The sequence below is a fragment of the Gobio gobio genome, assembly GCF_949357685.1.
Source record: "Gobio gobio genome assembly, chromosome: 23".
In the NCBI taxonomy this organism is placed as follows: domain Eukaryota; kingdom Metazoa; phylum Chordata; class Actinopteri; order Cypriniformes; family Gobionidae; genus Gobio; species Gobio gobio.
In genome coordinates, this window is record NC_137119.1 from 42,494,291 (window position 1) to 42,521,593 (window position 27,303).

Sequence of the window (27,303 nt, forward strand, 5' to 3'; positions counted from 1 at the left end):
CACACACACACACACACACACACACACTCTCTCCGCGTGTAGGGCACTGGCCTCAGTCCCTCCTCATGTCTCACACACACACACACACACACACACACACACACACACACACACACACACACACACACACACACACACACACACACACACACTCTCTCCGTGTGTAGGGCACTGGCCTCAGTCCCTCCTCATGTCTCACACACACACACACACACACACACACACACACACACACACACTCTCTCCGTGTGTAGGGCACTGGCCTCAGTCCCTCCTCATGTCTCACACACACACACACACACACACACACACACACACACACACTCTCTCCGTGTGTAGGGCACTGGCCTCATCCCTCCTCATGTCTGCTGGAGCTCTCAGGTTTTTGGACCAGAGTTATGGATTTGTCATCGCAGGCCTGAGCTCTCGAGATCTGATAACATCAATTTCACCTCTCCAGTTACTCGGCCGCGCTTTGAATAATTCTGATTATCCACACAGGTGCATCGATACCAGTGTGTCCATATCCATCTGGAGTGATGACTGAGTCCAAACACACACACACACACACGCTAAGAATAGGTCGCCCCGATCTGTTTACCTGGGAGCCTATACAAACCAACCCAGCACTTGACGTGTGTCTTTGTGTGTATGAGAGCGTTCACTGAGATCTCTCTCTCACACACACACACACACATACTGCACCTAAACCTACCCATCACACACACACACACACACACACACACACACACACACTGCCCCTGCCCCTAAACCTACCCATCACAGGAGACTGTGCAGTTCACTTTCTGTGAAAAAAACCTCATTCTGTGATTTATAAGCATTTTGAAAAGTGAGGACATGGGGAACGTCCTCATATTTCACCCTCTTTTTGTAATACCCATGTCATTATACACATTTGTGTCCTGATATTTCACAAAAACATGCCCACACTCTCACACACACACACACACACACACACACACACACACACACACACACACACACACACACACACACACACACACACACACACACACACACACACACACACACACACACACACACACACACACACTCTCTCAACTACTAGTAAGCAAACAGTGCCTGACACGGTTGACGACACAGAATGTGTCAGCAGTGTTTGAGATCTCAGCAGATCACACACACACACACACACACACACTCAATGACCCACAATCACACACTCCTGACCACCAGCTCTGTCCGGTTGCTTCTGATGCTGCTGTGTTCACGGCCTGAACCCGCAGGAATCCAGAGAATCTGAATCCACCTGATATTCACATCAAACGCCGGAGATTAAAACACCTTTAATGATATAAATATGAGTAATTCTGCTCTGTGAAGGAACAAACGAGTGCTTGAAAATCATTAACACACCACAGGGGCCGTTCAGGGGCCTCTGATCTGCTGGCCCTTCATTCACTACAAATGAAGATTCATGAGCGTTTCTAGAGTCTCTCACACACACTAGCACAGCTCAGACAGAGGAACCAACACAAACACCACCACACACTATAACAACAGATTCATCTAATGAAAACAGACACTGTTTGGGAATTAAAAATAATAATAATAATAATAATAATAATAATAATAATGATAAATAAACAGCTTATTCTTATAAAAACAGACACTGTTTGTGAATAAAATAAAAATAAAAACTGGGTAAAAAAAATAAAAAATAAAGAAAATAAAATAATAAATAAAATAAATAATAAAAAAACAGCTTATGCAAATAAAAACAGCCACTGTTTGTGAATATCATGAAGAAATATCCGGGTCATATTTCATGCTACAATCTAAAGAAAATTTAATATTTTGAATAAATATGAATTATTTGGAAAAGAAAAAAAGGCCTTTTAAAAAATTATTTTGACATTTTCCACATGAAAATAAAACAAAAATTAAAACTTTTTGCTCAAATAAATTTTCACATATATAATATATTTTATTTTAGTATAATATATTTTATATTATTTATTAAAGGTGAACTATGTAGGATTTTTGCAGTAAAATATCCAGAAACCACTAGGCCAGTGTTATATATTTTGTTCAGTTGAGTACTTAGAATATCCCGAATGTTTCCAACTATTTGTAAATCGTGAGAAATGGCTATTTTAACCGAGGAACCGGGACGTGTGAGCTATGTGTGTGAGGGAGTCGCCTGTCGATTGCGTCATATCTGTGTCACCCTCGGTTTCCGGTTTTATTCAGTGAAACACTTTACTCTCACTGCATTGTGAACAAGTGTCATAGCAGCCACCGAGCGAACGTCATAACCAGAGGTGGGTAGAGTAGCCAAAATCTGTACTCAAGTAAAAGTACAAGTACTTACGGAAATATTTACTCAAGTAAAAGTAAAAGTAGCAATCGTAATATTTACTTGAGTAAGAGTAAAAAAGTATTCGATGAGAAAACTACTCAAGTAGTTAGTTACTAGTTACTTTCAATCTGATTGATAAGAAGCGAAAACCCTGAATTTCAGGCTACTTGGAGAGCTTTCACACACCTCTCTGTAACACTTTACAATAAGGTTGTATTAGATAACATTAGTTAATGTATTATAAGATGAACTAACCATGAACAACACCTCTGTTCAGCATTAGTTAATATTTGTCAACGTTAGTTCATAAAAATCTAGCTGTTCATGGTTTATTCATGTTAGTTCACAGTGCATTGACTAATGTTAACAATATTTGAATAATGCATTAGTAAATGTTTAAATTAACATAAAGATAAGTAAGTGCTTTATAAGTGCAGTTCATTATTAGTTCATGTTAACTAATGTAAGCTAATGAACCTTATATATATATATATATATATATATATATATATATATATATATGTGTGTGTGTGTGTGTGTGATTAATGGTTAAACAGTGTAAATTAATGGTGTGCTGGGCTAACTAGAGCTCTTCTTAAAACATACTTTGTTCTTATATTTTTATAGGCTATTCTTTAGGTAGGAATAAAATACAATACCGTTTTTATTTGTATGCATTTTCTACACTTCAGACAGGTTTCTGTCCGGATTTGTGTATAAATGCAAGACGTCACATTAGGCTGTTCAATTTGTTTCGTTTTGTGAAGAAAAGGATATGTAAATGTGAAGATGTGAACGTTTGTTCGTGGACGTGTGTTGTTTGGAGGATTCAAACGATTTGTCATTGCTTACACGAGCGCATATGAGGAAAACACTCGGACAGTGTGTGAAATAGTTTTATAATAAGGGAAAATTTCCCATAGTTACCAAATGACCGTTAATAGTGTTCAAATATAGGCATCATTGTGACACTTACCGCTACATGTTCTTTTCAGGGTGGAATTCTTGTATGCTGAGAGATGTCAGTTCGTTTTGGTGCACACAACATGCATCGCGTTATGAAACTATTCTTTTTGACATCTTGGAGTGAAAACATAGACTGAACTTGAGGCCACGTGCAATCTGCCTCCCGTAGCTCACACACATCTTCCTCAGCTTCGGCCATCATCTTCCGACTAAACGCGCGCTAATTATAAGCGGGTGATCCGTAGCAACCTCTCGCGAAGCAGCCTCTCCAACGTTTCGCGAGACTTGCGAAAGTTATATGAACTTATTTTAATATATATAATATAATTATTACCATTTGACAGTAACGGAGGAACGCCACCGAATGTAACTAAGTAAAAGTACAGTTTTTTCACAAAAAATTTACTTGAGTAAGAGTAAAAGTACCCATCTTTAAATCTACTCTAAAAGTACAAGTTACCCAAAATATTTACTCAAGTAAATGTAACGAAGTAAATGTAATTCGTTACTACCCACCTCTGGTCATAACTTCCTTTTCAACACACTCAGATATATCTAATACGATAAACAGAGTTGCGTTACCTCATACTCATGATTGGAAAAGAGGAAGTGGCGCCGGCAACCATGTCATAATAAAAGTCCCGCCGGCGATTATGCCATAATAACAGTCCCGCTCTTCAATCGCTCCAGCGGTTCCTCAGCTCCACAACACTCGCTCCTGCTCTGCTTCACTACAGTAATGTTAATAATCGCACACATGAACATGATTTCTGCCCGAGTCCTATCCTGACTCTGTTCCACCGGCTGTGAGATGAAGACCACATGTCCCAAGATTCTGCGCTCAAACGTGGTGTCATCAAACTATGCCTTTGTTTTGAACAGGCGACCTCTAGTGGACAGAAAAGTTACATAGTGTAGCTTTAATAATATATTTTTTAATAAACATTTTAAGTCTTTTTTATTATTATTTTGACTATCTATATGAACACTTCTCCCAAAATTCTTATTAAAAAGATCTCATTCTCATAACTGTGATCAAATCATCTCAATCTGAAATATGAAAATCATCTTTTCCGGATGCATTAAAATAAGCTTGATTCATTTCAAAAATAAAATTTTAAATTATTAAATAAATGTTAATAATTAAATTACAATAAAAACTACTATGTATCCTAGTAAAAAAATAAAATAGATACATAATAAGATAAAATATAAAAATAAAATAATAAAAAAATAAACTACAATAAATCTTAACATGTTGGACATTGTTTTTAACAACAATAATATTTATTTTTAATATTATTTATATTTATTATTTATTATATATATTTTTTTTATTTTATTTTATTATTTTTATTTTTTTATATATATAATCATGTTAAGCCTTTTTTTTTATTATTTTGACATTATCTACATGAACATTTCTCCCAAAATTCTCATTCTCATAACTGTAATCAAATCATCTGAATATGAAATATTTAAATCATCTTTTCTGGATGCATTAAAACCAAAGCACTACAAACTCTAATTTTAAATTATTACAAAATATATATATAGCCTATATTATTAAATTATAATGTACTGCAAAAAAAAAACTATGTATACTAGTAAAATAAATAAATTAAAATAAAATATATACATGCACACACGATACGATTAAAAATGAATTATTTGCAAAAAAAAAGAAAAAGAAAAATGTAATTCTTTTCTCAAACTCGAATTCTAAATTATTTACAAATATTATTAACACATAACTACTATGTATACTAGAATTTTTTTTTTTTTAGATTAAATTAAATAAAAAATAAATGACTTGCTCTAATCAGCACGTTTGAGATTATTTCAGTCAGCTGTCTTCTAAACATGACCACACACACACACACACACACACACACACACACACACACACACACACACACACACACACACACACACACACACACACACACACACACACACACACACACACACACACACACACACACACACACACTTAACTAGTAGTCATAAACCACATATACCTGAACACACACACACACACACACACACACACAAACTAGTAGTCATAAACGCTGAAATAAATGAGGAAAGTAAAGTAATTAATGCCTGACATGAGGAACAAAAACAGAATTTGTCCAAAAGAAGGCCTTTTATAAGGCAGCATTCCACTGTCAGCCTCCCTCTAAGTGCCTATGATGCCTTAAAATACTGCCTAGGTAGGTAACAAAACACATTTGGAAACTCAGAGCCAAAAATACACAGTGCATATTGAGCTCAGCACTCAAAACAGGGCTCAGCGTAATCAAATGAACCACTGGATTGTTTGCTATTCAAATGCATTGTGTGCAAATCTAAAGCACATCACACCCCATGGCCCGGCACATTCTTCCAGTCTCCAAGTGACTAGTCAGGGTGAGCTAAAAATATCAACGGCGTAGCAAGGGTAGAACTATTCGACCTTTAACTGCCGTATGCAAATGAGATCACGATATTCCAGCGACGCCACACATCTGCAGTGTTGGTGAGTGTGTGAGAGACGATTCCTCCTCAGCTTCATCAGGCCAACAGCGGCTGGAAAAGCCCTCGCACCGACACACACGCCGTCTCGATTCCCCCGCCGCACATTTGCATGTGTTAATCGCTCTGGTGAAACTCTCCATCTGTACCAAACCCTCGCTTATGTAATATCAATATCTTATGAACAGGCCCAGATGCAATCTGCACACTTATTGTACAGTTCCGCACACTGTCTAGACTCGAGATGGGGAAACTCCCGCAGGGTTTGCATTTGCTACTGATCTCGGGGTTGATATTTAGCAGATTTTCTCCGGTATTTGAATGGATTGTTGTAGGGGAGAGCGGGGCACAACCTAACGCTCTTTGACTTTCTCAGTTTATGTAAATCCACTTGGGGTTCAGAGTATTTATTGTTTCCCACATTAATTGCACACATGTCTAGTACAATTATGTGGTTTTGTTTCATTAATACAGTGTGTACTTTTTTCTTGATTTACCCCAAAAGAATGGAAGTGAAATGTGACAACATGCCCCATAGGTGGAGTACATTGTAACATGACCAAATAACAGCTTAAAATGTTACCTGATATAATCAAAAAAATATACAAGACAAACTAAAATATTTTGTCAACAAAATACATTTATTAACTTTTTAAAATAAAATAATGGCATTTGTTAATCATTAAAAATTAGGGCTGTCAAAAGATTAATCGCGATTAATCGCATCCAAAATAAAAGTTTGTGTTTACATAATATATGTGACCCCGTCTGTGAAACCCCGGCTAAAGTCGCATAATCTAATTAGGAGATATAGTGCGTCAAAGTAGTCGTAGCCATAAAAATGACCAAAACAGGCAATTTGTGTTTATTGCTGTAAATTATAGATTATACCAAGGGCTTTGAGATGCAGTACTCAATTTTTCATTTATAATATTATAAATACTGAAATTAATGATTTTATTGACGCTACATTTTATTATTTTGCACCAAAAAATACCGGACGTGGGCTTCTTAAATATTGATTTGAATCGTCTCTTTGTTTACTTTGGACACAGAAACAACTCCTGATTATTATATCATTCGGTTCAGAGTTTTCCTCTAGTGTGGATGCTCTCATGATTTTTAAGATGTTCTGACTGACTGAATCTCTTGTCACAGTGTGAACACTTGTAAGGGTTTTCCTCTAGTGTGGATGCTCTCATGATTTTTAAGATGTTCTGACTGACTGAATCTCTTGTCACAGTGTGAACACTTGTAAGGGTTTTCCTCTAGTGTGGATGCTCTCATGATTTTTAAGATGTTCTGACTGACTGAATCTCTTGTCACAGTGTGAACACTTGTAAGGGTTTTCCTCTAGTGTGGATGCTCTCATGATTTTTAAGATGTTCTGACTGACTGAATCTCTTGTCACAGTGTGAACACTTGTAAGGGTTTTCCTCTAGTGTGGATGCTCTCATGATTTTTAAGATGTTCTGACTGACTGAATCTCTTGTCACAGTGTGAACACTTGTAAGGGTTTTCCTCTATTGTGGATGCTCTCATGATTTTTAAGATGTTCTGACTGACTGAATCTAGTCACAGTGTGAACACTTGTAAGGGTTTTCCTCTAGTGTGGATGCTCTCATGGTTTTTAAGATGTTCTGACTGACTGAATCTCTTGTCAAAGTGTGAACACTTGTAAGGGTTTTCCTCTAGTGTGGATGCTCTCATGATTTTTAAGATGTTCTGACTGACTGAATCTCTTGTCACAGTGTGAACACTTGTAAGGGTTTTCCTCTAGTGTGGATGCTCTCATGGTTTTTAAGATGTTCTGACTGACTGAATCTCGTCACAGTGTGAACACTTGTAAGGGTTTTCCTCTAGTGTGGATGATCTCATGATTTTTAAGATGTTCTGACTGACTTAATCTCTTGTCACAGTGTGAACACTTGTAGGGGTTTTCCTCTAGTGTGGATGCTCTCATGATTTTTAAGATGTTCTGACTGACTGAATCTCTTGACACAGTGTGAACACTTGTAAGGGTTTTCCTCTAGTGTGGATGATCTCATGATTTTTAAGATGTTCTGACTAACTGAATCTCTTGTCACAGTGTGAACACTTGTAAGGGTTTTCCTCTATTGTGGATGCTCTCATGATTTTTAAGATGTTCTGACTGACTGAATCTCTTGTCACAGTGTGAACACTTGTAAGGGTTTTCCTCTAGTGTGGATGATCTCATGATTTTTAAGATGTTCTGACTAACTGAATCTCTTGACACAGTGTGAACACTTGTAAGGGTTTTCCTCTAGTGTGGATGCTCTCATGATTTTTAAGATGTTCTGACTGACTGAATCTCTTGTCACAGTGTGAACACTTGTAAGGGGTTTCCTCTATTGTGGATGCTCTCATGATTTTTAAGATGTTCTGACTGACTGAATCTCTTGTCACAGTGTGAACACTTGTAAGGGTTTTCCTCTAGTGTGGATGCTCTCATGATTTTTAAGATGTTCTGACTGACTTAATCTCTTGTCACAGTGTGAACACTTGTAAGGGTTTTCCTCTAGTGTGGATGCTCTCATGATTTTTAAGATGTCCTGACGGACTGAATCTCTTGTCACAGTGTGAACACTTGTAAGGGTTTTCCTCTAGTGTGGATGCTCTCATGATTTTTAAGATGTTCTGACTGACTGAATCTCTTGTCACAGTGTGAACACTTGTAAGGGTTTTCCTCTAGTGTGGATGCTCTTATGGTTTTTAAGATGTTCTTACTGACTGAATCTCTTGTCACAGTGTGAACACTTGTAAGGGTTTTCCTCTAGTGTGGATGATCTCATGATTTTTAAGATGTTCTGACTGACTGAATCTCTTGTCACAGTGTGAACACTTGTAAGGGTGTTCCTCTAGTGTGGATGCTCTCATGGTTTTTAAGATGTTCTGACTGAATCTCTTGTCACAGTGTGAACACTTGTAAGGGTTTTCCTCTAGTGTGGATGCTCTCATGATTTTTAAGATGTTCTGACAGACTGAATTGCTTGTCACAGTGTGAACACTTGTAAGGGTTTTCCTCTAGTGTGGATGCTCTCATGATTTTTAAGATGTTCTGACTGACTGAATCTCTTGTCACAGTGTGAACACTTGTAAGGGGTTTCCTCTAGTGTGGATGCTCTCATGGTTTTTAAGATGTTCTTACTGACTGAATCTCGTCACAGTGTGAACACTTGTAAGGGTTTTCCTCTAGTGTGGATGATCTCATGATTTTTAAGATGTTCTGACTGACTGAATCTCTTGTCACAGTGTGAACACTTGTAAGGGATTTCCTCTAGTGTGGATGCTCTCATGGTTTTTAAGATGTTCTGACTAACTGAATCTCTTGTCACAGTGTGAACACTTGTAAGGGTTTTCCTCTAGTGTGGATGCTTTCATGGTTTTTAAGATGTTCTGACTGACTGAATCTCTTGTCACAGTGTGAACACTTGTAAGGGTTTTCCTCTGGTGTGGATGCTCTCATGGTTTTTAAGATGTCCTGACGGACTGAATCTCGTCACAGTGTAAACACTTGTAAGGGTTTTCCTCTAGTGTGGATGCTCTCATGGTTTTTAAGATGTTCTGACTGAATCTCTTGTCACAGTGTGAACACTTGTAAGGGTTTTCCTCTATTGTGGATGCTCTCATGATTTTTAAGATGTCCTGACTGACTGAATCTTTTGTCACAGTGTGAACACTTGTAAGGGTTTTCCTCTAGTGTGGATGCTCTCATGGTTTTTAAGATGTTCTGACTAACTGAATCTTTTGTCACAGTGTGAACACTTGTAAGGGTTTTCCTCTAGTGTGGATGATCTCATGATTTTTAAGATGTTCTGACTGACTGAATCTCTTGTCACAATGTGAACACTTGTAAGGGTTTTCCTCTAGTGTGGATGCTTTCATGGTTTTTAAGATGTTCTGACTGACTGAATCTCTTGTCACAGTGTGAACACTTGTAAGGGTTTTCCTCTGGTGTGGATGCTCTCATGGTTTTTAAGATGTTCTGACTGACTGAATCTCTTGTCACAGTGTGAACACTTGTAAGGGTTTTCCTCTAGTGTGGATGATCTCATGATTTTTAAGATGTTCTGACTGACTTAATCTCTTGTCACAGTGTGAACACTTGTAAGGGTTTTCCTCTAGTGTGGATGCTCTCATGGTTTTTAAGATGTTCTGACTGAATCTCTTGTCACAGTGTGAACACTTGTAAGGGTTTTCCTCTATTGTGGATGCTCTCATGATTTTTAAGATGTCCTGACTGACTGAATCTTTTGTCACAGTGTGAACACTTGTAAGGGTTTTCCTCTAGTGTGGATGCTCTCATGGTTTTTAAGATGTTCTGACTAACTGAATCTTTTGTCACAGTGTGAACACTTGTAAGGGTTTTCCTCTAGTGTGGATGATCTCATGATTTTTAAGATGTTCTGACTGACTGAATCTCTTGTCACAATGTGAACACTTGTAAGGGTTTTCCTCTGGTGTGGATGATCTCATGATTTTTAAGATGTTCTGACTGACTTAATCTCTTGTCACAGTGTGAACACTTGTAAGGGTTTTCCTCTAGTGTGGATGCTCTCATGATTTTTAAGATGTTCTGACTCGGGAAAGGCAAGAAAACGGCGACTTAAGCCGGGTTCTGATTTCTGTGTGGATTTCTTTGTCTCATCACCGACATTTCAGGAACAGTTTATTTGTTTCCTAACTCCACCTTCTACCTATACATCCATCTTATTTTAAAGACATTTAATGGCTGCTAAGTGTCGAAATAGTTGGGTCTTTGGATGCTGATGCGCTGGGTTTATGAATTCGCTCTCTGACAGGGTGGCCGCGGCAAGTGAAGTGCAAGGAACAGAACAGCTGATAGTTTAATCAATAATGATTAATATAGGCCTACTTTTTTTGTAGGCTAAATAAAGAACCCGTATTACATATTAATAAAAAAATTGCGTGTGTCCTTCGGAAGCAAAGCTCTTGCGTCTGAGGTTTTGGTTTCGGTTTGTAAGCCTATACGAATAGAACATGGATGAATGAGAACAAAGTGCAGGACGTGCTTTATGTAGGCTAAAAGAGTTATTAAGCACAATTAGCCATGAAAAAAACCTAATGAATCATAATCTAATCGAATTGTGAGACAAGTGAAGATTCACAGTTATGACTAACTATCTGCACAAAGTTTGAGACTGACCTGTTAACTTGGTAGGGCATTAGGCCTAGTCCTAGATTTACTCCAAATGTTACACAGTGAGATTTTCTATGGATGTTTTATATATTAATGGATATATATAGGCCTATTAATGACATTTTCTACTGAGATTTCTTTTTACTAATAAAGTTGTAGCCTACAAATCATTAGAGTGAACTGACTTGGTAAATCAAGCTCTTGTGGTGCCCCCATTCGTTTCAATGTTTCACGCTTTTTGGACATGCACATCATAATAAATAGACTTGTTTTACAAAACTAAGAATTTTCCCATAAATGTGTCCTATATCACTGAAAATGGGAGAATCTTAGCTTTAATGTGGTATATGCCACATTATCAGAATAATAACGGTTAAAATGTTTTACAATTTCAAAAATAAGCTTGATTTTAAAATTGGAATTTCTCAAAATCATGATTTTCTGAGGCCGAAATTCAGCTAACTTTTGACATGATCTTACTCAGTCAATATTAAAGATATCAAGGTTATATTTTCACAGAATGTTCTTTACATTATGTAGGATGATTTTATGTATAAAACACCGAATGACAAAAAAATGACTTTAGCTGGGTTTTCACAGACAGGGTCACATATGTGTGTGTACTCTGTTAATTATTATTTATATATAAATACACACACATTCATGTATATATTTAAGAAATATTTGCATGTATATACATTTATATAATCTATAATATATAAAAATATAAATGTTTTATATATACAAATATTTTTTTCTTAAATATATACATGCTTGTGTGTGTATTTATATATAAATAAAAATTAACAGAGTACACACACATATATTATGTAAACACAAACTTTTATTTTGGATGCGATTAATCGCGATTTATCTTTTGACAGCCCTATTAAAAATATAAGCATTTTTGAGTTTGACTACAAACACATCGCTTAATACAGCTATACAGCATAGTTCAAAACATAACAATAATTAATAATTTCTGAACATTAACTCTGTCATTATTCACCCTTTTCTCATGGTTTCTCAAAAGAATTCATAAAAGTATAGAATATAATGGCATATTTCTAATAGGGGCTCATTGTAACGCAGTGTTAACACACACCCCATCTGCACAACTGGGATGTAAACCGCGGCTCGTGTGTTAGATCAGCATTAAAGAACATCTCAACTGTTAAATAACAGATATAAGTTTACAATAATATCGGATTTGTCTTATTTTAAATAAACACAAAAAACAGAGATGAAAATTAAACTTAAGTAAGAAATGTACTTTTGCTTTGGTTAAATACCAAAGTTGTTCAGTAATATCTTCCAGAGATTTTTAAATTTTTTGCGCTATTTTTTCTCTAAATAATGTTGATGTGACAACCAGTAAATACACTAAGTTTCGTCATTCTGGCATGTGTGGAAAGGGTTAAAATGGGTTGTGCCCCGCGCTCCCCTAGAACTCGGATTCAGCAAAAGGACGCATTCAATGAACCACAAATGACGGTAAAAACATAATGTTAGAAAATACTCAGATAAATACTGTTCTTTTGGTTCTTTTGAACTTTCTATTCATCAAAGAATCATGAGAAACACGTTTCCAACAAATGTTTTCAATACTGATAATAATCATAAAAAAGATCTGCCCCCTTTAGTTACTGTTGCTATGTCCGACAAGCCATGGCGCTCTCACACAAACAAACACGTTCTCACGTAGAGAAAACCCACATGAAAAAATACTATAGTATATTACAGTAAAATTACTCTAGTAAATACTATACTGTTTTTGAACCGTACTATAGTAAATATACTACAGTACTATACTATACTACTAACAGTGTAGTAAATACTATAATATACTACAATATAATACAATTTACTGTAGTATCTTTACTATGGTATGGTTCAAAAACACTATAGTATTTACTAGAGTAATTTTACTGTAATTTGACTATAATATACAATAGTATTTTTTCATGTGGGATCATCGCGGATCAAAGAGGACACTGACAACACGCTGACAGACAGGACAGAGCGATTTACTTTTGATATGAAACAAAGTCTCAACTTTAAAATGTTGTCTTTTTTTAAGAAATGTAAACAATAAATAGCGTTTTGTGGCTCATTAAAGGATCATGCCGACTTTTTGGGCCGACGATCTTATTCATCGTATCGCCCAGAGTTAGAAAAGTCCATACACACCATTCTCATCTCCGTGCCATAACTCTGTCTGACACACTCACCGCTAGCCTAGCTTAGCACAAAGACTGGAGATAAAGGGCTCCAGCTAGCCTAGCTTAGCACAAAGACTAGAGGTAAATGGCTCCAGCTAGCCTAGCTTAGCACAAAGACTGGAGGTAAATGGCTCCAGCTAGCCTAGCTTAGCACAAAGACTGGAGGTAAACAGCTCCAGCTAGCCTACTGCTCAATAAGTGACAAAATAACGGCAACATTTTCCTATTTACATGTTGTGATGTGTGTAGTTACATCGTGTACTAAGACCGACGGAAAATGAGAAGTTGCGATTTCCCCTGAGAAAGCTCTCAAAAGCCGACCAATCAGGTTGTGACCGTATCCCTATGCCTTTGGTTCGGTAACTTTAGGATCGCTGTTAAAAATGCCAGTATCAACGCTAAGCTGACCAGGACAATGTGTTTTGTTTTTTGGTCCGAACCAAACGAACCAAACTACAAGTGTGAACGCACCCTTAAAGACAACTGAGAAAGACTGAACACAAACAAAATGCCCGCCAAAAAGAAAATCCTATTCTGCAAATTACAAACTGCAGGTAGTAAAATATGCAGCCGAAAACGGTAATCGAGCAGCAGAAAGAAAGTTTGGAGTGAGTGAGAAACTTGTGAGGCACTGGCGAAAAGCAGAGGTTACTTTAACTGTAATGAAGAAAACAAAGAAAGCTAAAGCATGTACGGTGTGAAGCTGGCGTTATAGTCCAGTATAATGCGACTTATGCTCCAGAGCGACTTATAGTCCAGAAAATACGGTAAGCTTTGTATCAGTAGAGACCGGGTTGTATATTCAAATTGAATTATTTGCACGTTTAAACCTATGAAACATGCGTGTTTTAATGGTACAAATACCTCTCATATGTCAGAAGAGCAAGGTGAATTTGATTCCTCATGTCATGACCCCTTTAAGAGGATCTGTGATATTAACACAAACACTCAAATGATTTCACATTTGGGGCTTCACAGGAACCAGTGAGTTATTGAGATCAATTACCCATGAGCCTCTGAGCAAAACAACTCACCCCAGACGCTGCACATGAAGACTTTGATTAAAAACCACCCACTAAATAATAAATATATCACAGGTCTTTCACATAAAAGATCCATTAATTAAAGCTAAATCAATTATTTTAATGACTACGTCAACTTGTATTTTTCACATCATTTTAATCAGCGTGGACGAGTTTCAAACAGAGCTCATGAGTGAGTTAATCAGAGCAAATATGACCCTCAGCGATAAGAACACGCGTTTTAGCAGCGGTGCTTTATGACACGAGCGCTGGGAGACATTTCAAACCGCAGCCAATATCAACACACAATTACAAATCCGCCCGAGTGAAGAAACAACTTACCACAAGGTTCCCGATGACCATGACCAGCATGAAGACCAGCATGATTCAATGACTCACTCATAAAGACTCACTTGTTTCATTACTGGATGAATCAGTGTTTTTTGAACAAATCTCTTGAATGAATGATTCAATGACTCACTCATAAAGACTCACTTGTTTCATTACTGGATGAATCAGCGCTTTTGAACAAATCTCTTGAGTGAATGATTCAATGACTCACTCAAAGACTTCACTTGTTTCATTACTGGATGAATCAGTGTTTTTTGAACAAATCTCTTGAATGAATGATTCAATGACTCACTCATTAAGACTCACTTGTTTCATTGCTGGATGAATCAGTGTTTTTGAACCAATCTCTTGAGTGAATGATTCAATGACTCACTCATAAAGACTTCACTTGTTTCATTACTGGATGAATCAGTGTTTTTTGAACAAATCTCTTGAATGAATGATTCAATGACTCACTCATAAAGACTCACTTATTTCATTACTGGATGAATCAGCGCTTTTGAACAAATCTCTTGAGTGAATGATTCAATGACTCACTCAAAGACTTCACTTGTTTCATTACTGGATGAATCAGTGTTTTTTGAACAAATCTCTTGAATGAATGATTCAATGACTCACTCATAAAGACTCACTTGTTTCATTGCTGGATGAATCAGTGTTTTAGAACAAATCTCTTGAGTGAATGATTCAATGACTCACTCATAAAGACTTCACTTGTTTCATTACTGGATGAATCAGTGTTTTTTGAACAAATCTCTTGAATGAATGATTCAATGACTCACTCATAAAGACTCACTTGTTTCATTACTGGATGAATCAGTGTTTCTGAACAAATCTCTTGAATGAATGATTCAATGACTCGCTCATAAAGACTTCACTTGTTTCATTACTGGATGAATCAGTGTTTCTGAACAAATCTCTTGGATGAATGATTCAATGACTCACTCATAAAGACTCACTTGTTTCATTACTGGATGAATCAGTGTTTTTTGAACAAATCTCTTGAATGAATGATTCAATGACTCACTCATTAAGTCTTCACTTGTTTCATTACTGGATGAATCAGCGTTTCTGAACAAATCTCTTGAATGAATGATTCAATGACTCACTTATAAAGACTTCACTTGTTTCATTACTGGATGAATCAGTGTTTCTGAACGAATCTCTCAAATTTCAAACCGCAGCCAATATCAACACACAATTACAAACCCACCCGAGTGAAGAAACAACTTACCACGAGGTTCCCGATGACCATGACCAGCATGAAGACCAGGATGCAGAGCGGCTGTCCAGCCACTTCCATACAGTCCCACATGGTCTCAATCCACTCTCCGCACAGGACCCGAAACACGATGAGGAACGAGTGGAAGAAGTCCTTCATGTGCCAGCGGGGCAGCGTGCAGTCCTTGGAGATCTTACACACACACGACTCGTAGTTCTTCCCGAACAGCTGCATGCCGACCACGGCGAAGATGAAGACGATGATGGCCAGAACCAGGGTCAGATTCCCCAGAGCGCCCACTGAGTTCCCAATGATCTTGATTAGCGTGTTCAGAGTCGGCCACGACTTCGCCAGCTTGAAGACTCTCAGCTGAAGGAGAAGGAGAAGAGACGGTTTGCAAACAAATGCCACAGAAACTGGTCAGTCGGTTAGAAGTAGAGCTGCTTAATTCTGGATCTTTTGGGTTCAAACAGAGATCACGATTCTGAACAGACAACTAAACAAAATAACACGTCATTTACAAGAGGTTCTGACAAATGTATGATTCAATGACTCACTCATAAAGACTTCACTTGTTTCATTACTGGATGAATCAGCGTTTCTGAATGAATCTCTTGAACGAATGATTCAATGACTCATTCATAAAGACTTCACTTGTTTCATTACTGGATGAATCAGTGTTTCTGAATTAATCTCTTTGAGTGAATGATTCAATGACTCACTCATAAAGATTTAACTTGTTTCATTACTAGATGAATCAGTGTTTTTGAACGAATCTCTTGAATGAATGATTCAATGACTCACTCATAAAGACTTCACTTGTTTCATTAGTGGATGAATCAGTGTTTCTAAATGAATCTCTTGAATAAATGATTCAATGACTCACTCATAAAAACTTCACTTGTTTCATTACTAGATGAATCAGTGTTTCTGAACGAATCTCTTGAAGTTGATTCACTCTCTTTTGATTGCTTCCGTAAAATCAGCGTTTATATGCGAACTATCAACTTTTATGCCAGTTCTTCTATGATAATATTAATATTTGAAGGCCGTAACCATGTCTTGAACATTGGGGGGGACCATAGCTGTGATTTTGTCAAAGGTTTAATAGACACAGGTGAAACGTTGTCCTTCAGGAAAGAGATTGTGTGGGTGTTTGATGGCGATCTGTTATCGGTTAATGGTGCAGCTCTAGTTAGAAGTGTTTACCAGTCTGAAGGAGCGCAGGACGGACAGACCCTCCACGTTGGACAGACCCAACTCCATGAGACTCAGACTGACGATGAGACTGTCGAAGATGTTCCAGCCCTGCTGAAAGTAATAATACGGGTCCAGAGCGATGATCTTCAAAACCATCTCAGCTGTGAAGATTCCTGTGAACACCTGGACAAAACAACAGAGCAAAACACACAGCGCTTTAGGTTTCAAAACAGTGTACGTTTACATTTATGCATTTGGAAGAAGTTTTTGTCTGAGAGTGCGTGTGTGTGTCTGTACATGTGTGAGTGTATTTGTGTCTGAGAGTGCGTGTGTGTGTGTGTCTGTGTGTGTGAGTGTCTGTGTCTGAGAGTGCGTGTGTCTGTGTGTGTGAGTGTCTGTGTCTGAGAGTGCGTGTGTGTGTGTCTGTGTGTGTGAGTGTCTGTGTCTGAGAGTGCGTGTGTGTCTGTGTGTGTGAGTGTCTGTGTCTGAGAGTGCGTGTGTGTCTGTGTGTGTGAGTGTCTGTGTCTGAGAGTGCGTGTGTGTGTGTGTCTGTACGTGTGTGTGTGTGTCTGTACGTGTGTGAGTGTCTGTGTGTGTCTGTATGTGTGTGTGTCTGTACGTGTGTGTGTGTGTGTGTGTGTGTGAGTCTGTATGTGTGTGTGTCTGTACGTGTGTGTGTCTGTACGTGTGTGTGTCTGTACGTGTGTGTGTGTGTGTGTGTGTGTGAGAGTGTCTAGGTGTGAGTGTCTGTACGTGTGTGAGTGTCTGTGTCTGAGAATGCGTGTGTGTGTGTGTGTGTCTGTGTGTGTCTGTACGTGTGTGTGTGTGTGTGTGTGTGTGTGTCTGTACGTGTGTGAGTGTCTGAGAGTGTGTGTGTGTGTGTCTGTGTCTGTGTGTCTGAGAATGCGTGTGTGTGTGTCTGTGTGTGTGAGTGCCTGTGTGTCTGAGAGTGCGTGTGTGTCTGTATGTGTGTGTGTGTGTGTGTGTGTGTGTGTCTGTACGTGTGAGTGTCTGTGTGTGTCTGTATGTGTGTGTGTCTGTACGTGTGTGTGTGTGTGTGTGTGTGTGTGTGTGTGTGTGTGTCTGTTCGTGTGTGTGTGTGTCTGAGAGTGCGTGTGTGTCTGTACGTGTGTGTGTGTCTGTACGTGTGTGTGTGTGTGTGTGTGTGTGTGTGTGTGTGTCTGAGAGTGCGTGTGTGTGTGTGTGTCTGTGTGTGTGTGTGTGTGTGTGTGTGTGTGTGTGTGTGTGTGTGTGTGTGTGTAAGTGTGTGAGTGTCTGTTTGTGTGTGTGTAAGTGTGTGAGTGTCTGTTTGTGTGTGTGTGTGTGTGTGTGTGTGTGTGTGTGTGTGTGTGTGTGTGTGTGTGTGTGTGTGTGTGTGTGTGTGTGTGTGTGTGTGTGTGTGTGTGTGTGAGTGTCTGTAAGTGTGTGAGTGTCTGTGTATGTGAGTGTGAGAGTGTAAATATATATATATATATATATACACACACACACACACACACACACACACACGTAAATATATTTACAAACTTTTTAGATGTGATTAATCGATTTGTAGCACTAATATAAATGTAAATAAATTAATGCATAAATATAAATAAATATACACATGTGAACATGAATGAATGTATTTAAATTATAGTTTCTGCATATATAGATTTGCTTGAAAAAACAGGAAATGTTTATCTTTAAAAAACAAAATAGCTGTAAAACTCTAGGATATGACCTATTAATGTAGGACTGATGTTTTTTTCTAAAAATATTATTCATTACTTATTTATGTGTATCTGAGTAATACGTATACTATTATCAGCAGATAAAAGCATAATTAAATTAGCCAATATACTGTATATATTAATATTATTAATCCATATGAATAAAAAAAAACATTAAAAGGTATAGCTACTTTTTGTCTATTTGATTTTTTACACATTAATGACTTTAAATGATCCTTTGGGAGAAATTTCTCAGCCAAATTTGATGTGCAATTAATTTTCATCGTGTAATTAATCTGATTAAAAATGAATGGCATATATAAGAACCATGCGAGGGGCGGGGCCTGTGTAGAGCTGTGTGATTGACAGGTGTGTGTATCTACGGCAGGTCTGCTGCTGCTCTGGGGTTTTGCTCTGTTTCTTGTATCTTGTATCTGCGCGTGTGGAAGTGACTCTGATACGTGACACGGGGACAGGAAGTGTCCAGCAGGAGTCAGACGGACATCTGAGGGAACACACTGAAGATGACCAGACCTGCTTCTGCCTCCTGTCCCATAATCAACGCTTTCATCTCAACACTAAACAGAGATCTGGAACAACATCTCCATCCTCTGATAGAGAGGATCTCAGGAGAACACGCTCCGCTCACAAACATTTAAAAAAAAAAGGGAAATTAAAAATAAATTAAAGCCATTTATACTGACCAGGCATAACATTATGACCACCTTCCTGATATTGTGTCTGTCCCCCTTTTGCTGACCCGTCGACTCCTCTAGACCCCTGAAGGTGTGCTGTGGTATCTGGCACCAAGATGTTAGCAGCAGATCATTTAAGTCCAGAAAAGTTGTGAGGTTTCCCAGCAGAACATTGCCCAAAGCATCACTTCCTCCGCCGGCTCGCCTTCTTCCCATAGTGCACCTGGTGCCATGTGTTCCCCAAGGAAAGCCACACACACACACACACCCGGCCATCCACGAGATGTAGAAGAACACATGATCATCAGACCAGGCCACCTTCTTCCATTGCTCCGTGGTCCAGTTCTGATGCTCACGTGCCACTGTTGGTGCTTTGGGCGGGGTCAGGGGTCAGCATCGGCACTGGTCAGCGGCTGTGCCGCCCCACACACAACAAACTAAGATGCTCTGTGTATTCTGACAGCTTTCCATCAAAACCAACATTAACTTCTTGAGCAGTTTGAGCTCCAGTAGCTCGTCTGTTTGATCGACCACACGGGCGTCAATGAGCCTCGTCATAATGTTATGCCTGATTGGTGAAAACTGATTATTAAGAGCTGCAGTTTTGGAGATGCTCTGACCTGCTCGTCTAGCCGTCACAATCTGGCCCTTGTCAAACTCGCTCAAATCCTTACGCTTTCCCATTTTTCCTGCTTCTAACACATCAACTCTGAGGACAAAATGTTCACTTGCTGCCTAAGAGATCGTCAGTGTTAATCACTAAAGTCCTTTCCAGTCTACAGTGAGTGATTGTCATATCAGTGATGATTCAGCCGCACAGATGACGGTGTGTCCCAGTGTGTCCACGCTCAGAGAGCCTCATCAGCTCTTCAAACAGGGCTGTCTCAGTGAAGACATGAGCTCTGAGTCCCTGAAGGAGGTGTGTGAGACACAGAGTGACGGACGGCCCATGACCAGATGCGCTCGCACGGCTGGAAATGATATCATCGCGTGTGTTGAGACACCTCAGAAACGACCCATTTAATCAAACGCCTCGGCGCTCAGTCACACGGCAAACAGGCAATATGAATACAGAAGAACATAAATAAACGCTCATAAAAAGTACTAAAAATAAATTAAAGCGAAAAAAAAAGAAGCAAAAAATTAGCATAATACATTTTCAATTAAATATAACATTTAGCAGTCGGGGTCCTCGTTAACTAAAACTATTAAAAATGCAATTTATTAACTGAAATAAAATTTGTAATATTCAATATTAAATCTATATGGATTAATATAGGTCTTTATCCTACTTGTTACGAACTAAAACTGTAAAAAATATTTTTTAAATTGAAATATATCTGAAATAATATAAAATATTAGAAGAAAATGTAGAAACATAAAATAAGTTAAAAAGGACTAAAGTGACCAAAACTAAAAATTAAATAAAAATAAAGCTAAATAGAAATTATATATATATGTACACACATACATATACATATATATGAAAAAATTAGAAAAGCACAGAACAAAATTATATATTAAATATTAAATTTGTTAAACTAAATAAAATATAAATATTGAAAAAATAGAAGAAAAATTAAAAACTGAAATAAATTAAACTACTATAAAACCACAATTAAAATAAAGCTGAAAATAAATATTTTAAAACATACTAAAAGTAAAAACAGCACAAAACAAAAATAAAATAAAATATTAAATGTATATGGATTAATATTGATCTTTATCCTACTTGTTAGGAACTAAAACAAATGTTTTTTTAATTTAAATAAATCTGAAATAATATTACATTCAATTTAGAGGGGGGGGAAATTTAGAAACTGGAAATAAGTTAAAGTACTAAAATTACCAAAAATAAAAATGAAATAAAAATAAATTAAAGCTATTACTAAAAATGACAAAAGCACATTTATATACATTAAATATTAGATTTAGCAGTCGGGGTCCTTGTTAACTAAAATTAAGCTGAAATAAAACAAAGAAGAAGTATTAAAAACAAAAAATTATATATTAAATGTAAATGATTATTCAATCTGATTCATTAAATTAAATTAATTAATTAAAATGAAATATAACAAAATCTCATGACAAAAGTGAAAAACTAAAAGTACAAGTTAAATATAAAATATGAATAAATACTACATTACTATATCCTATGATATGGATATCGGCCCATTCTGCAGCGGATTATCAGTGAATTCCAGTTGTCTCTGTTGAAAGTTTGTAAAACTATCCGGTGCAAAGTCGGTGTAGATGTTCACAAGATGAATCCACCTCTTCTTGATCATCGTGTTTGTTTTGTAAGCTGTTTTTCAAGCTGTAGGCTGTAGTAACTATACTGACAGTAACTCGCGATCGAGCGGCCGAACTGATGCGAATGTGCTGTAGTTATGATCGTGTTAGGGGAGGAGCCATATGCTCAGTGGCTCCAGTGCGTCATCGAGCCACCGCTTTAGCCCCGCCCAGAAAATCCTGAACACAGCAACGGTGAAAAACGGTCTAAAAGCCTTTGCACACTGAGTCCGAAATTCGCATGTGAAATTTTCGCACGTCAAAAAATTAATTCAACCTCACGTTATGTCAATCATGCTTGCACACTTCCTCCGAAACTTTCGTCCGTCAAAAATGCGTTTTTCGCATCCATTTTTCCCATCTACAGTGCTGATGCCCAACCTCAAACTGCAATTATATTTACAAATATTATTGTATCAAAAATACTACAAATATTATTATATCACAGCTATAATAGCACACCAAGTCCCTGTAAACCATGTGTGTGTGTGTACCTTAGACATAGCTACTGCCAGTCTCTGTTCAGGATCAACTGATTCACGGAGATTGGTGGTCTTCTTTTTAATATGTGGCTCCAGTATCGCTAACAAAGCCTCAAACTGAGCCACTGATGGTCTAAAGTAAACTTTGGATTGGTCTGGATAATCCCGCAGATCCTTGATAAGGAGGTGGAACTCTCCTTCCTCTCTACGCGATCGCAGGAGTGGATGGACCCACTATTTCCTCTTTTTCATTTTTTAAGAGAGAGGACAAAAAATTCATCCTCACTACTTGAAGACGGCATTTTGTGTTGTTTTGCAGGTTTTTTTTCGTAACGCATTCATTAATTCGCATCGGACTCGGTGTGCGACCTGTTCCTGACAGCCTCAGTGAGCTTCCCTTCAGCTCGGCTGGACACAAGAGGTGTGTGTGTGTGTGTGTGTACCCAACACTCTGGGCTTTAATCTCCAGATGACAGAGGCGATACTGCGTCAGTCGTGAGCACTGAGATCTCAGCACTCGAACAGAGATTGATCAGAGCTCCTGATGTGATCCCGGTTCTCCTCAAACTACTCCAACGTCTGATGATACGCTCGCCACTACATGTGCTGTTCCCACAATGCAATGTGCTAAACGGCCTAACCCTAACCCTCCAGCAGTTACAAACAGAGGTGGCTTCAATCATTATTAAACTGGACATTTTAATGCAGGAATATTACAGTTTTGGCAAATATTAGTCTCTTTCTATGTTCAGTAACAGCCCGATTAGATTAATATTAGAAATATCAGCAGTCAAGGCATTTATTCAATAATAATATTCATTGTTTTATACAATTTTATTCAGGTATTGATCATAATAAATAGATTTATAATTTATATGTATACGTCAGATTTGGGAGCTGTAATTTATTTTTTCTTTTTCTTTTTTAAAGAAAAAAACTATTATTTTGCAAGAATACATTATATTAATCAAAAGTGACAGTGAAGACATTTATAATGTTACAAATGTTTCATCAGATCCTCATATGAGAATGATTTGTGAAGGATTTTTGAAAATTGTAATAATGTTTAATATTGTTTTACTGTATTTTTGATCAATTAAATGCAGCTTTGGTGAGCAGAAGAGACTCATTTCAAAAACATAAAAAATACCCTCCAAAATTTTGAATGGTAGTGCACATTTAAATAACAGTATAGATATGAATATTTTATTAAATTAAATTAAATTAAATTAAATTAAATTAAATTAAATTAAATTAAATTAAATTAAATTAAATTAAATTAAATTAAATTAAATTAAATTAAATATAAAATTAAAAATTAAAATATTTCATCTTATTGCATCTCACAGTAAAAAATAAAATTAATAAAATATATCTTGTGGAATCTCACAGTAAAATAATAATAATAATATAAAAATAAAATATTTAATCTTGTTGCATCTCACAGTAAAAAAATCTAATAATAAAATAAATAAAAATAAAATAATAAAATAAAGTATAAAATAATAGAATAAAATAAAATAATTCATCTTGTTGCATCTCACAGTAAAAAAACTAAATAAATAAAATAATAATAAAATAAAATATAAAATAAAATAATTCATCTTGTTGCATTTCACAGTAAAAAAATAAAATAAATAAAATATTGTTTCTTGTTGCATCTCACAGTACAAATTTAATAACAAAAATAAATAAATCAAATAAAATATGAAGTAATTAATCTTGTTGCATCTCACAGTAAAAAAAATAAATAAATAAAATAAATAAAATAAATAAAATAATTAAATAAATAAATAACTGCATCTTGTTGCGTCTCACAGTAAAAAAAACTAAATAAATAAAATAATAATATAAAATAAAATATTTAATCTTGTTGCATCTCACAGTAAAAAAAACTAAATAAAGAAAACAATAATATAAAATTAAATATTTAATCTTGTTGCATCTCACAGTAAAAAATAATAAAAAAATAAAAAATTAAAAAAATAAAAAATAAAAAAATAAAAAAATAAAAAAATAAAATAAAATAAATAAAATAAATAAAATAAATAAAATAAATAAAATAAATAAAATAAATAAAATAAATAAAATAAATAAAATAAATAAAATAAATAAAATAAAATAAAATAAAATAAATAAATAAAATAAATAAAATAAATAAAATAAAATAAAATAAAATAAAATAAAATAAAATAAAATAAAATAAAATAAAATAAAATAAAATAAAATAAAATAAAATAAAATAAAATATTTTAAATAAGTATCTTGTTGCTCACCAGGTTCCCCACAGACAGCATCCGGTTGAACTCGTCCGTCATGGGATAGTGTTCCAGAGCCATGAAGAGTGTGTTGAGGACGATGCAGATGGTGATGGCCAGATCCAGGAACGGATCCATCACCATGAACTTCACCCAGTCCTTCACCTTCAGCCAGTCTGGGCTACACTTCCACACCAGGTACTTGTGTGCAAACACATACCAGCACGGGTGACACTTCTGCTGCGTCTCCTCCAGCTCTGACACACAAAACACATCACAGGCTCGCTTTCAGGGTCCTTCCAGTTACCACATGTGTCTAGAGCTTTCAGTAGAAGTGTGCTAATGCTGTTCACACTCAATCATTCATGGCTTTTATTAAAACAAGCCCTGTGTAAGCATTTTCAGCCATTTTACTGACTTCAACCATTTTGAAAATGTCCACCTCCAAAACCCCGCCCACCCCCAAAGACATGTCAGCCAATCAAACGTCAGCAAACCTGAAAGTGCACAATGATTGACAGGCATGTTTCTCAGGACTCTCATTTCACTGATTTCTGTCAGGTAAGAGGGATTTTATACATGATATTAGTGCACTAAAGTGTAATATTATATAAAAGTGGAGTTTTACTGTAATTAAATGACGTAAATAAAGCAGTACACCATTAGCCACCTCATGCTACAGTCTATTTAGCTGTCTGACTGTAAATAAAAGATGCCATCAATAACTTTTAGAGCAGATTTAGACAATGTAAACATAATTTACAGCTCAGCATTAAAAGCAGCGGCCCATGAAAAGGTCATAATGAAAGGTTAGCGTGTTGTTTTTCTGCCCTACTGAGGTCGAATCACACTTGACGTGTTTCGGAGGAACCTGTAAGTGTTCTAATGAGAAATGAGAGCGAGATGGACATTGTGTGGCTGTAGATTTGTCTCTGCGGCAGTAATGTGAGGAGGAGACGCTGGGCTGGTGTGATGCTCCACAGCGGGTGCAGTCGCCTGTCAGGCTTTATTTCATCCTCCACAAGAGAAACTGACCAACAAACAGACCTTCAGTTTACACCACCTTCACCCTAACACAGCAGGAGCCAAACTGAGGACGACACGGCCAACATTGTTTTTTGTGAGTATTAATATATATATATATATATATATAAAAAATATTTAATAAATTAAACTAATTAAATAAACAAAATGTTATTTATTTATTTATTTCTATTATAAACAATAATTATAAAAAAATATTCTAAATAAATTGTTTGATTAAAATGTTATATATATTATTATTAATAAATAATATTATTATTATAAAAATAAAATAATATCATTAAAAATATTTGAATATTTAAAAAAAAAAAAATATATATATATATATATATATATATATATATACATGTTTAATATATATATATATATATATATTTGTTTTAATATAAAAAAAATTATAAAACATAAATAAATGTTAAATAATTCAAAATAAATAATTTGATTAATTATATTTATTTATTTAAATTATATTTAATTTTTATTTCATATGTATGTATATATATATATATATATATATAATATATGTATATACACATATACATATAAACAATTATAAAACAATTATAATTTTATGCATGATATTAGTGCATATTACATAAAATAAAATAATATTATTAAAATATTATTATTTAAAAAAAAATTATATTATAAAAATAATAATATATATTTTTATATATATATAAAATTTAAAATATAAAAAAATACATTATAAAAAATAAATAGATTTTAAATAATTCAAAATAAATAATTTGATTAATTATATTTATTTATTTAAATTATAAAAATGAAAATATATGTGTGTGTGTATATATATATATATATATATATATATATATATATATATATATATATATATATATATATATATATATATATATATATATTTAAATTCTAAATTAATTGATTAATTTTTATTTATTTATTAGTACTATTATTTAGTTTTTTTTACTAGTATTATATTATTTATATATTTATATATGCACACCATGCATTTATTATTATTATTATTATTAAATCACAGATTTGATTTGTACATTCATGTACACTAGTTTACTTCAGTCATAACTTATAGTTTGTGTGAACGTCCATGTCGGAATGATTAAAATTCAGGCACTGAACAATAAAAACATGGTGAAAACTATGATTACCATGGTACATTTTTATAAAGGGTACGAGAGTATTTTTGCAATGGCTGATCCAGTGTCAGCATACTTATATAAATCAGTAAGAGGAAGTTAGCAATCTATCATACACGTATGTAAGCATCATCTGACATAACGCGCTCATTACAGTAAATCTGGCCCGCTGCTGTCCTGCCGTGTCAGCTTTCACATGCGTGATAATGAGGATTGGCATTTTCTTATGCTAGCAGATCTAAACTCAGACCCTGTGAGCTCAGGCCTTCTTCTGTTAGCAACTTTTGTGCTGACCAATCAAGAGTCCAGAAAAGACTGAAAAATATGGGCCATTTTTGTTCATAGATGACACCTCATGAGCAGTGGTGTCCTCTAGTCAGGAGAGCACACTAACCGCACGATACTAAACAGTCTCCGATTGAGGAAGTGTCCTGAAAAATACCTCCCAGGTTTAAGACTCGTTCATATCAAGGACAATAACTATAGCGATAACTACATCTGTGTCTACATCAGAGGACGATATTGTTATTGATATTGCAATTTTGTCGTCTGTCTCTTTAAATACTCAAGTTAAAGTCAGGTAGATTCTGATTGGCTGTCACTGTTTTTATCGTTCATCAGCTGGAAATAAATCGCTATGAAAGTGATATCGTTCTGT

The 27,303-nt window shown here is 35.7% G+C and overlaps 1 protein-coding gene across 3 annotated transcripts in view; it reads right to left on the reverse strand.

Annotated features, from left to right (window-relative positions):
* The window catches only part of scn5lab (sodium channel, voltage gated, type V-like, alpha b), a 183,044-nt gene that overhangs the window by 95,734 nt on the left and 60,007 nt on the right, over positions 1 to 27,303 (reverse strand). For all 3 annotated transcript variants that reach the window (XM_079806384.1, XM_079806383.1, XM_079806382.1), the window contains 3 exons: positions 24,484 to 24,722; positions 17,036 to 17,209; positions 15,839 to 16,195 (listed from right to left, as the gene is read on the reverse strand). In XM_079806384.1, the coding sequence (XP_079662510.1) occupies positions 15,839 to 16,195; positions 17,036 to 17,209; positions 24,484 to 24,722 (770 nt within the window). The remainder of the gene's footprint in view (positions 1 to 15,838; positions 16,196 to 17,035; positions 17,210 to 24,483; positions 24,723 to 27,303) is intronic.